Raw genomic sequence first — 12,747 nt, 5'->3', positions numbered from 1 at the left:
CAAACATACAGGAGTGTTTCTCTATATCACTGCACAGGAGAGCATCAAAAATGTCTCTCTGCAGTACTGGTTCAGCTTATCCGCGTCAATGTTTGCATGATAACACAGCGAACTGCCTAGGCTTGGTTTTTCTCTAGTGCAATAATATTAAATAATTTAAATATAATGAAATTATTACAAAGATAAAAAAAAAAAAAAAAAAAATCGAAATATTTAAACATCCAATTCCAAGTGGTACCGGAGATATTGCTTATCAAAATTTAAATACATTGCAGTTTCGACCCCCTCTCACCCTAAAAAGTAAACTTGTACTTTTAATTTTTTAAATAATATTTCTGATTACCTGATCATTGTTAACTAAGTGAATTTAAGGAATCTGTTAATATTGCTAAAATTGGAAGGGAAGAAATGAAAAACAGCATTTATGTCAACTTGTTAACTTGGTAAGCAAGACAAAAATATTTTTCAATTATTATTACATATGTATTTACTTTTAAAAAGATGCTAAATTGTATATAGAAGAATAGCTGAAACTCTCACTCGAAAGGTTAAGAAGTGGTATAATTGCTCACATTAAAGTTTTCCCTTTGTTACTTAAATAAATTTAAAAAAGGCTTCTTTTAATAAGAATTTTTTTACAATCAAAGTTTTTTTTATAACTAAATTTTTTTCAATTTATATTTATAGTCAATTAATCGATTGTTAATTTCTTTGAGGATGATTCTTTGAACACAATACAGATCTGAAGTTTGATTTTCCTATGAGCTCGTCGTATTATTGACAAATATGACATTTATTACAAAAAAAAAAAAAAAAGAAACACAAAGCTTTTTTTAAAAAAAAGGTGAGAATTTGGCCTTCAATATATGATTATATATAGTTCAGTTTTTTTTTAGAAATAAATAAGTGAAGTTTTATAGAATGTAAGTGAAGAGTAATAACCTCGTCCATTGCATACAATATTACAGGAGATGGTAAAAGCGACTTTTAAAAATGAAGTTTATACACTTATAAATGACTCAAAGACCTATATATACTTATAGATTACTAATGATTTACGCACTTATAGATGATTTTTTTTCTCTTTATAATGATACCAAAAGCGTATTTGTTTAAAAAAGTGGGCTTACGAGGTTGACACTCTTCACTGACGATATGTTATCACCATTGCAAAGAGAGAGACGAGGCTGCAATGCGGTAAACTTTAATAGACCAAATCTCCGGAGCAAATTTTTATTTTCTTGTAATAAGTTCTCTCGGAATTTTTAAAATTAAGTCATGAATGTCTTGTGTTTTTGAATACGAAGTGAAAATTTAGATTTTTTCTCGGCTATATTGACGTGGAACTTCCCTGTAACGTTTACCACATACCAGATTTAGTTGAGTAGTTTTATTAACAAGTTTTGATTTAAAAAGCCCAATACGTTTTATGATCAAAAACGTGCTGACAACCTACTAGGATTATACTGTCTATTGTTTTGTAGTTTGACGACACCATTCACCCACCCAGTATTTATCGCTGTTGTCACAATGATTTTCAAATTTCTTTAACAAGATTTCTAATTCTTCGAAAATATCTTGTGATGTTCCTCTTTTACATATTAGTATACCTAACTCGAATTCTCTCTATGAAATCTTCAGGCGCACTTTTTTACGTTTTGAAAAATGAGGGTAAAAATTTTTACGTTTTGAAAAATGGATTTTATTTTAAATGTCGCTTCCACACCACTTATAGCTGCCCGCCAAATGCCTGATGGTCATGATATTGGAACATTGATTCCAACTTCAGCTAGATTGGCCCATACTAATCTGGGGGTTTGTTAGTTAAAAGAACTTTTTTTGACACTAATTGCATCTAATGTAGAAATACTAAGTTTTGTTTTCAAAATTGAAACAAAATTTTTAACAAAATATTACAAAAAAAAAAAAGCATACAAGTACGAGCAGACTTGCAATTAAATTTTAGTTAAAATGCGCGGCGCTTTTTTACTAATTCGCTCAGAAACCAGTTGCCTGTTTCTGTAAAAAGGGTTGGTGTGATATTTAGTACTTATTTCAACTTCAAATCTGCATACTCAATAGTACTTAATCCAGCATCTGCATTACGTTCGACTTGTAAAAATAATTTTTTTTACCCATAGCAAAAATATAAAAAATTTATTTTAATACCGAATAAAACTTTATACAATTATCTTCGATAAATTCAAGGTCACTTTTGCAAATAAGAATTTCTTTCAACCAAAGGTCAAGAACAATACCTGTATTAAGTAAACTCAATGACTTATCTATTTCTGGTGAGGCCACAATAATACAATCTTTCGGCAAAGTTCGGTGTAAAAACTTCCATAACTTATTTTGTTCTTCAATAGGGATAAACCATTCAAAGACATTGTTTAAAACAACAACATGGGCACTTTTTATAATATCAGCCATATCAATCATATTACCTTCAACGATGGTTATTCGATTAGTGAGTTTAAACCTCGCAATAATTTCTTTCTGCAGTTTACACAGCTCTGCATTCATTTCAATGCCGATAATCTTTTCAGCTTCGGAATAAACGTAGGCACCATAAAGAACTGAACCCAACCGTGATCCTATGTCTACAATAGTTTTTCCTTTTAATGATGGTAATGCATCCTGAAATATGTATTGAAGCCGCTCTACAGACGTCGAATGAGTGATAAAAGTAACCTGCTCAATATCAACAGAGCCACACGACTTACAATATACTCTGGAAAGTTTTCTTTCTTCAACTAAATCATCAACATCGTCATCATCGTACAAAAATGCATCGACATGTACACAATTTTTGGAATGAAGGTGAGAATCCTCTCCAACTATTGGAAAGCAAATGTTCTCACTTGTCATTACAGCATCAAAAGGAACTTTTTCTTTAATAGCACTTTTGATACATGAAAGAAGAATGTCGCCTTTGCTTTTTGTTGTCTTTTGATTATTTTGATTACAATTATTTTCACATTGATTGGTTAAATACTCACTCAGCCAATTGTAAAATGAAACTTTTTCTGAAGAATCTTGTAATGAGTTTACTAACGAAAGAAACTTTGTCTGCACTTCAGTTGCCATTTTTATATTTGATCTAACAAAAAAAAAATTCTGAACATGTTTAAAGCTGGGAAAATGTAATTATCTCAGGAAATAAATTCAAGCAATTAAAATAAACTCGTTATGAACTTTGCAAACTATTGCGATTATTTAATATTGTTCTTTAAAAAAAAAAAATTCTTGTTGCGGCAGTATTTTAAACGATATTATATTTAGAATTTGAGAAGTGAGAACGTTTTAAAATAAAAAAACAATAACTAAAATGTAATTATAAAAAAATTTATGAAAATTCCTCATCATTTATATCAAAGTCAAGCATGATTTTTTCCATTATAAACCATCGATCCATGAATCCTACATCTGCTATTCTTTTTTTTAAATTCTCCATATCAATCCAACGAGCTTCTACAGTGGTGCAGTGTTTTTCAAAACCATCAAAAACTCCTGAATGTGGATTTATCACAATAAGAGAAAAGATACCGAAGTTCCACCTCCTCAGCCTCTCTTCTGAATAAAGCTTCATAAGTTTTTTGATTTCAGAGTTGGATTTTTTATTTCGAATTATATCACTTATGCAAGAATGTTGATTGGATGCTTCTAATAGTGCATCCCTGTAACTTTGAAAGTCAGGATTTTTTTTGGACGCATAGACACAAAATCCAAGAACAGATAACTGGAAAGTGGCATGAAGTGGTCTTGTACTTACATACTTGTAAACATCAAGAATTGCTTGTTTGTAGTCATGGTACAAAATGAAGGCTTTGGCAAGGCGACCTTGTTTTAAGCTCTCAAACTGTGGAAACAAAGCTTGGTTAATTTTCCGAGCACTACCCAGAACAGTCATTTTAGTAATGCAACATATCTTACATAAGTATTTTTTGACTGAACATATAACATTAAGTATATCAGAAATACAAAATGATATAATCAATTAAAAAGCAATGGTATAATTCAAAAGTGAAATGCAATTGCATAAACAACAACTCTTTATATTGGAAAAGGGCCATTAAAAATACCAAAATTAAATAAAAACTTAAAGAGTTTTGATGAGAAAGTTGGTAACAAAATGTGAACAAAAAGTTTTTTTTTTATTTTATCAATATCTAAATTAAAGTCTAACTGAATTATATTTAACTATTCAAAACGTTAGCTTCCATTTTATCATACACTAAACGGTTTAGCTTCAAATGTTTACCAATTAAGACTAAATTTCATATGAAATAAACACGAGATTTCATCGTTAAATGGATTCCCAAGTATAAAATTTTCAAAGAGGATTTTTAAAACATTGATTGTTTGTATTGCTGTTTCTTGAACTGGCTGTGTTTCTCCATAGTCTGTGGCAGCTCTTGCTTAAGTTCTTGTTCAAGGACAGTTTGAAAATGTTTATATGCTTCTATTTTAGCATTTACTTCTTCATTTTTAATTAAAGTTCTTTTCAAACAATCTTTTGTATAAAGAAGAGGATTTCTTCCTTGGTCAATGTATTGAAAAATCTCTAATGGAACTTCAATGTCAGCCACCAATTGTTTACTCTTTTCAATATTTTGCATGTTTTCTATAAGCGAGTTAATTTTTGAATTCAAAAAATCTTGACAGCCAGGTTGAAAATCACTAACCATGATTCCAATTTGTCTAGAACATTCTATAAACTCTTCAATACTCTGCTGCAATTCATCATACTTGTTATCGGATTCTTCAACTTCTCCCATAACCAAACCAATAGTTTATAAAAAATCTTAAGATATAATTACTTTCAAAGTTGATATATAACACCGTAACTTATAAGATTAAGATTTCTATAAATAAAAAGCTTTTTAAAAATCACACACACACAAAAAAAAAAACAGAAAAAACTATAGCAAGTTCAAATCCACAGTAATGACAATATTATAAAGGAATAAATCTAAAATTATGTTAACAATTATCATAGCAATAAGGAAAAGCAAACTAAGTAAACACATTTCTTACTTAAATTTTAAAAATAAATTCCTATTTCTCAGTGTTAAAATTTGATATAAAGCAGGACAAATATGAACATAATATAAATTCTTTTACTGATTCAATAAACTCTTGATTTATTTTATAAAAAACTCCTTTTGAGGATATAAAAAAAAACGTTAGTTAACTGTATGCAATACAGTAATAAGTATGTTAATGACATTTATAATTAAAATAAAGATTATCTCAATATTATCATTAAAAAAAAAGTGATAACCTAAAAAATGATAATATACTTAAATAATAAAAATAAATAACTAATCATCTACATCTGAATGATCTTTAAAGATTCCTAAAGATTCCAAAAAGATAAAGGCAACTAAATGCTTTCCTTTAAAAAATTTTCTTTTATCATTAGAAACTACAATAGAAATGTTTGTTGAAAAGCAAAACTTTGAAATGCATTTCAGTTTTTTAAAGTACAACATTCCAAAAGGTTTATTTCGAAGATTTTAGCCAGAACTTAACTACTTTAACGAAAGAGAAAATTTTCATGTGACTCTTGATTACTGTTATTTCCGCCTCGCCCTCTCTTATTTCGACCACGATTTCCTTGCCATTTACCTCGATTACTTCTACCTCTGTTATAACCACGTTCACTTTTTCTACCTACAAAGGTGTCACTCATTTCAACACCTTTGCGTTTCTCAGGCAATGAGTAAACTTTCTTTGTATCTCTTGGTATTTTTGGTGATAGGTTATCTAAAGTGATTGGTGTAATACCAGCTCGCTTTCGTCTTTCCTCAACACTTTCATCAACAATTTGAATTGGACTTGACTTTGATTTCCATGATGCAACTACAACACTTTTGTATGAAGGAGGGTTGTGAAGCAGGTCTTTAATCAAAATATTTATATTATTGCATGCACCTAACACAAGCAATTTTAACTTGCTTTCCTCTTCTGCTAATTCAGATTTTGTTTTATTCTTCAAAAACAACTTTGATTGCCTGATATATACCTGAACCATGCGGCCAAAATATTGCAGACGCAATCTAAAATCTTTTAACTTGTTTGCTGATCCATCATTTGCTAAAAAAACCGGATACTTTGCACCTAACTTATGAAATGCATACATCCAACACTCTACAAATAAGAAATTTATTTTTGCTACAATGTACTCTTCTAACTCATCTTCAGTAGCATTAATAGGAAGGGGCATGAGCTTGATTAAACTCTGAAAAATACCATCAATATGCTCTTTTGAATTTTCTTCAGTTGCATACTCACTCAGCTCAACTAAAAGCTTCATCACTTCATATTTATAATCACTTGCTTCAATAATTATATCATCAAGAACTGGCAAAACCTTTTTGAACAAATAATCAAGAAATTTGGCAGAAGAAGCCCCTTTAATGAAAAATGGTGATGCTTGGCGTGTGCAAGTTATCAGGCGATCAAGACTCTCAGGCTCATTAGGTTGGAAATCTTTATCTAGTTCAGCCTGCTCTGTAATAAGATCAGCAAGATACTGAGGGTTATTTGCAATTGATTTCACTTTAGTTAGCATAGAAATAATGGATGTAAACTCATCACCAGTTACATCACTTAGAATTTTTTTTACTTCATGAAGAATTATTTGACCTGACTTTTCATCTTTTCCAATAGTACCTAAATAATAAACACATGTAAAACAATATAAAAAGTTAGATAATAAAACACACCAAGAGAATAAAAAAAAATTGCCCAAAAACATTTTAAAAATATTTGTTATTAAAACTTATGTAGATTTCAATGATAAAGATCCCCAAAGCATGTTCAATACTTTTTTAATCACTATTCTAATGAATATATTTCCTGGGATAAAAATATAAGTTCAAAATATCAATAATGTGTAACTGTTGAAACATAAAAATGTAATAAATACTCTAAGAATTTAAGAGATATTTTCATTGACATATAAGGAAACATATAAGTCTTTGACTTATCAATCTTATTTAATGGTATTACAAGTAGAACATGTATACAGATTACATACTAAGTCCTAGAATATTTAAAACTTGCATTTTAAAAAGAATAATTTAGATGAGCACAAATAGAATTATCAACCATTAAGAGTAGAATACTTTTATATTGGTTTCAGTTTGAAATTCAAATAAATTTTATTAGAAAAAATTAAATAATAAGTATTTATTATAAATATTCAAAAAAAGATTTTAATAGTACCTGAAGATGCTACAGAGGTTAAAAATCTGATAGCTTTCTCTCGAACTAAATCATCTCCAACAGATATCTGTGAGAAAATTCCTTCAATAGCAGCTTGAGAATCCTTTGAAATCAATATTTTGAGGCCATTTTGTACAATTGAAACTTCTGTTGCATCTTCTTGCTGCAAAAGTTGTGTGAGAATATCACTTATCTTAAGAATATGTTCTGGAGCTGTTTTACAAAAATCTGGCAAAGATTTTATAGCTAAACGCCTTATAGGAGTTTCCTCATCTTCACACAAGTCAAGCTGAGCATCAATAGCCTGTTCAGAAAGAGCAGGAAAGTAGTTAAAAAAGCGAGGTATAAATTGGCAAGCAAGTCTTTTCTCTGCAGTGGACCCTTTTGTAGCATTGAGAATAAACTGATAGCATTCAGAGTGCTCTGAAGCCTTGTCTCCTGCATCAGCAAGGATACCATAGTTTTTATACAACTCTTCAACTTTATCCATTTTTAATATTATTTTCTAATAACAAAATTTTCATGTAGATAAATATACATTTAATGAGGCTAGTAACTTTTAACCCAGCGAAGATTTCAAAAAAAATTAACACAAAAGAAATCATGTAATAAGATGTATTTAAAATGTATGTATGTATGTATGTATATATGTATGTATGTATGTATGTATGTATGCATGTATGCATGTATGTATGTATGTATGTATGTATGTATGTATGTATGTATGTATGTATGTATGTATGTATGTATGTATGTATGTATGTATGTATGTATGTATGTATGTGTGTATGTATGTATGTATGTATGTATGTATGTATGTATGTATGTATGTATGTATGTATGTATGTATGTATGTATGTATGTGTGTATGTATGTATGTATGTATGAATGTATGTATGTATGTATGTATGTATGTATGTATGTATGTATGTATGTATGTATGTATGTATGTATGTATGTATGTATGTATGTATGTATGTATGTATGTATGTATGTATGTATGTATGTATGTATGTATGTATGTATGTATGTAATGTATGTATGAGTGAGTGTGTATTCATATGTATATTTAAATCTTAGCGTGTGCGCATAAGTGTAATTGTGCATGGATGAGATATTATAGTGGCTAACTTTTCTCCAATGCTAGTATAGAAATGCGCGCAACGTTACTAACCATCTTTAATTCACCATGTTGCCGACCGTTTCATTTATAAATGGCCGGCGAAACTTTTTGGTTAACCAATCAATAAGGTGCTATTCCGGCCTCTGCTGTCTTTTTAGCCAACTTTTAAATGTCATGTCGGAAATAGTTTCGCATAGCATAAAACCAAATACGGGTTGTGATATATTTATTAGGGTGGTCCCATACATAATGGAAAACTCTCAAGTTATTTACTTTTCTTCCTCCAACCCACCATTTGGTGTATGGCATGTAGAGATCCCACATACAAAATATTTTAAAGATAGAACAATATTTAGGACTTGTTCAATCCAGTAAAAAATCTGGAAATATTCGTGTTTTACAAAAATACTATATATTTGTTGAATTTTTTAACAATTTTTACTATTAAAATTTTCTTACTTATTTAACTTAAATCACCTTATTACATCATGTTCTTGTTTATATTCTTTAACTGTTGTATGCCATTTTAAAGATGTTAACTGCATATTTTGCAATTTAAATGATAGTTTGGTTTGTTTTTTATAAATACTTTTAATACAATATTATTTTACTAGCATATGTCTGTCTCATTTTGCCATTAAAAGAACTTGATAATAATATTATATTTTGGCAAATTTGGTGTACCTATTGAAATGTTTTTATTTTAATAGATGTACCCGGTAATGTAATGAATAATGATTTTTGTAGGTATTATTTTAGGTGCTGTTGTGTTATTGCCAAAATTTTCAGTAAAGAGTAGTCTTTATGTGCTGTATCTGTTTCTGAACTAATAATGACCTGCAAAAGTACTTGTACAAAGATATCAGTCTGGTTGGTTGGAGGTACCGACGATCATTTCAAAACATCAAAACTTCCATCATGAGGCAAAGTTTTGAAAGTGTTATTCCACTACCACATTTGTGAGAAGATGACAAGACAACATCAACACATCTACCATTCTGGGAGATGGCAAGAATACAAACCAAGGCGATGCACATCTGACAGTTAGAGGCACTGGGGATTTGGTTACTGCAGAAGTTGCTGCAGCACTCGATCTGACCAACACCATTGACAAAGCAGCTCACATATTTTCTGCCATTGCATCAACTGCGCAACTGCAACAAGATGTGGACAAGTTAGTCATTAGTCTCAGTGCTATCAGAAGAGCAAGAATGAAGCACTGTGAATTGTTCACTTTAGAAATCAAGACGTTGTTTGACCCTGCAGTGCCACTGGTCTTGCATTGGGATGGCAAAATAATTGACAATTTCACTTGTCTTGTCAAGACCAAGTTGATAATAAAGTATTATATAATATGCAAATTACTGTTTATTAATAGTACATTTTCAAAACAAATGGTTTGTTTGCAAATGTTTGCTCTTTAGTCTCGTTGAATTCTTGAAAAATTGCCGACTTGCCTACAGTGAAATTGTGAAAACTTTGATAGCACTGAGCAAGTCCTAAATGTTAATACAACTTGTTGAAATTTTTACCAGAACATCTCCACAGTTAGCATCACACAATAGTAGGTTGGAGAGAAACATTCTGATACCTTCATATTTTAGGACCACCCTAATATTCATGCTACTTTATGAGTACATTAAACTTAACTAACAAACTTATGTAAATACCAGGTGCAGATGATATGCAGATGCATTTATTTGCTAATTGTTAAGTCTATAAAATAATTAACAGAAGATGGGTAAAATTTTTGAACTAATTAAGAACAAATCGAACTAAAACCCACACTTTTCAAGAACTGAACCAAACTATCATAGTTTTTTAAAAAAAAGAAAATCTGAACCTATCCAAACCATACTAGAAAAGAAGCAGAACTGAACTATAACTTTAAAACTTGGATTCTTTCATATAAAGATTTAGACCATTTAGAGTACAGTGTGGAATTTCTGAAATGAATATTATTTATACTTCGATGGGTGCATTGTATCCTCCTAGTATCTATGGAACAAAAAAAGCTGTTGCAGTTAATGAACCTCAGACTATTAAATTTATTAAATTCATTAAATTTATTAAATTTTCGGCAATAAAAAACAATTTGAAAAAATAATTTCATGAACCCAATCTTAACCCCACTCTAGAAAAATGTTTATCTCAAACAGTTAATTATCAAGGATCAAAGGTAGCGTTTGCACTATCGACTTGCTTCTATACATATTCCAACAAAAGTTGACAACTTAACTTATTATATTGTATAAAGAACAGTTTAACAAGTTAATAATGATCATAAATTTAACAAATTACTAAATAATTTTTTTTTTTAAAAGGCCACTTCTTTATATAGCCAGGTTCATAGCCAGGTTAAAAAGGGGGCTCTAAGCATGCCATTAGTTAAGTTAACAGTCTTAAATTTTTTTCGTTAATTATAATTACAAAAACCTATCAAACAAAATATTTTGGTAATTTTTGAAAAAAATATCAAATTATGTTAACTTAGATTTAATACTTCGTTTCCAAAGAAGGATGACAAACGATAAACAAGAGTCTGGCGCTGACAGGATAAAGCTATTTAGAATTCCAGTTTTACCAAAATTTCATAACAAACTCAACAAGATGTGGAAAGCTTAATTGGAATACTATTAGGCGACCCTCAAACATTTTGAAATCAGAACATAGTACACTCAGCAATTATTTTTGTTGAAAAAAAAAATATTCTTCTGCCCATTCTCATCAAAATTATATTGACTCATCTAGGGAAACCCAGTTTAAAAACATTGTATTAAGTTACTTAAAAGTTAATTCCCAAAAGTCTTTTTTTTATTAAAAAATAATCTAATTTTTTAATAAAAATTTAAAACTGTTTTTCCAAAACTTTTATTACTGTTAGGTAATATTTACGGCCTTAGGCAACGATCTGTAAAGGGGATATAATCTCGAATGAGTTTGACTTCTTTTTCTGAAATGTCAATATCAACAACTTTCACCTTAGGGTTTTAATTCCAATTTTATAAACAGGATCATCCTTCTACTGTAGATCTTTACTAAAGATATCAGTGAAAAATCTTGTAACATTTTTGTACCAAGAATTACAAAAGGCAAAAACTTCGTCGTATAGGAAAAAAAATCTTTTTAGTGCTGAATTTGCCTCCTCTGTTGATTTTTTGTTCTTCATCTTTTTTCTTGAGCCCGCTTTATCTTAACCACTGTTGGAATATTGTCATCAAACGAGGATAGAGCCACAATTTTGGGAACTAAGTACAAAAGATGGTTTGAACTTTTTTCACAACTGCTTTACTGTTTTCTGGAACAGGATTCTAATAAATATTTGAAGACTACAAGGGAAACCAAATGTCCTGTATCACAAATTTTTGCATTTGAATCTTTGTCATCATGTACTGCTTACCTTTTACTTCTGACAATATCCAAGCGAAAAGCCACCGTTATCAGGGTCCATCGATGTGTTTAAAACTGTTTAACATCAGAGACTACGGAAGTCTTCAAACACAAAATTCGATTTTTCTCAAAATTAAAAAATTAGACATCTATGGGTCTTCCCCCTTAGTCTTCATTTAGTTTACGATAGATAAGGATTTAAGATTAGGTGCTTTAATTGCTTCTAATGACAGAAACTTTATGCATTAAGATTCTTGTATGTTTTATTTTTTGGTTTAAATTTTTTGCTATTACATAAAGACTACAACCAAAAATAATCTCAACGTGCTGAAAAATGATTGCAAAACAGATTTTTTTTATGGTTAGAAAAGTTGAACATTGATTGATTAAAAGTGTGAGCAAATGATGATAACAAGGCACCGAATAAAATGGTGCAATCTAAAAAAAACTTAATTTTCCATGTTTTAAAAACCCAAATATATATACTTACAGTAACGTAAGTTTTCTATATATCTCCCCTCCAATAAATTATCTGATAATTAAGCAAATTGAAATAACGACACACAGGGAATCAAAATCCAAAAAAACCGGCAAAAAACCCCCCAAAAAAACAACTAATAAATTGTGTTATAATGTAACTAATAGCAACAGAAAACTAGATCTAAATGCTTTTTGGTTAATTTTTAAGGATTCACCGATTTTCGCACCTTTTTCTGAGACGTTATTTAATTTATTTTTATAGCGAAATTTGCACACAAAATGCTCGCTTAATTGCCACACTTTTAAGGTTGATACGGGTAAAAATAGTTTTAATTTTAATTTGAAGGCATTTGTTTAAAATATTTGGTAACTATAAACAATATTTTTGACACTGCATTTTGATTTTAGATTTTCATTCCTAAGATCTTAAAAAAAGTGCCCCTTATCAATTTTAAATTTGTTTAATGATGAGTTCGGTTGAAAAACTAAGAGATTCCACTAAACTCAATGGTAGTTTT

General features: G+C 29.8%; 4 protein-coding genes across 4 annotated transcripts; all 4 read right to left on the bottom strand.

Moving 5' to 3' along the window:
• Positions 1 to 1,325: 1,325 nt before the first annotated feature.
• LOC145189892 (uncharacterized) lies at positions 1,326 to 3,220 on the bottom strand. The gene has a single exon (XM_080066596.2). The coding sequence runs from the start codon at positions 3,088 to 3,090 to the stop codon at positions 2,158 to 2,160; it is 933 nt and encodes a 310-aa protein (XP_079922722.2). The 5' UTR covers positions 3,091 to 3,220; the 3' UTR covers positions 1,326 to 2,157.
• Positions 3,221 to 3,327: 107 nt separating this feature from the next.
• On the bottom strand, positions 3,328 to 3,913 carry LOC145189893 (mitochondrial import inner membrane translocase subunit Tim29-like). Its single transcript, XM_080066597.2, has one exon. The coding sequence runs from the start codon at positions 3,911 to 3,913 to the stop codon at positions 3,350 to 3,352; it is 564 nt and encodes a 187-aa protein (XP_079922723.2). The 3' UTR covers positions 3,328 to 3,349.
• Positions 3,328 to 5,252, bottom strand: LOC145189894 (mediator of RNA polymerase II transcription subunit 10-like). The gene has a single exon (XM_090090571.1). It carries the CDS (start codon positions 4,779 to 4,781, stop codon positions 4,350 to 4,352), a length of 432 nt encoding a protein of 143 aa, XP_089946697.1. The 5' UTR covers positions 4,782 to 5,252; the 3' UTR covers positions 3,328 to 4,349.
• Positions 5,253 to 5,394: 142 nt separating this feature from the next.
• LOC145189831 (apoptosis inhibitor 5-like) lies at positions 5,395 to 7,784 on the bottom strand. The gene is made up of 2 exons (XM_080066508.2): positions 7,237 to 7,784; positions 5,395 to 6,681 (listed from the first exon to the last, which is right to left on the bottom strand). The coding sequence occupies exons 1-2, from the start codon at positions 7,724 to 7,726 to the stop codon at positions 5,543 to 5,545; spliced, it is 1,629 nt and encodes a 542-aa protein (XP_079922634.2). The 5' UTR covers positions 7,727 to 7,784; the 3' UTR covers positions 5,395 to 5,542.
• Between the last annotated feature and the right edge of the window lie 4,963 nt (positions 7,785 to 12,747).

The sequence above is a fragment of the Hydra viridissima genome, unplaced genomic scaffold, assembly GCF_058129835.1.
Source record: "Hydra viridissima isolate aposymbiotic clone 2 unplaced genomic scaffold, HvirCarnegie_v1 scaffold_6, whole genome shotgun sequence".
NCBI classification, from domain to species: Eukaryota; Metazoa; Cnidaria; class Hydrozoa; order Anthoathecata; family Hydridae; genus Hydra; species Hydra viridissima.
This window is presented reverse-complemented; position numbering and strand designations above follow the sequence as displayed.

Bases quoted from the DNA above. Each gene is read 5' to 3' on its own strand.
- LOC145189892 (XM_080066596.2), bottom strand. From the start codon at position 3,090: ATGGCAACTGAAGTGCAGACAAAGTTTCTTTCGTTAGTAAACTCATTA.
- LOC145189893 (XM_080066597.2), bottom strand. From the start codon at position 3,913: ATGACTGTTCTGGGTAGTGCTCGGAAAATTAACCAAGCTTTGTTTCCA.
- LOC145189894 (XM_090090571.1), bottom strand. From the start codon at position 4,781: ATGGGAGAAGTTGAAGAATCCGATAACAAGTATGATGAATTGCAGCAG.
- LOC145189831 (XM_080066508.2), bottom strand. From the start codon at position 7,726: ATGGATAAAGTTGAAGAGTTGTATAAAAACTATGGTATCCTTGCTGAT. The intron at 6,682-7,236 runs GTACTATTAAAA...TTTATTATTTAG, and splicing joins AACCTCTGTAGCATCTTCAG to GTACTATTGGAAAAGATGAA.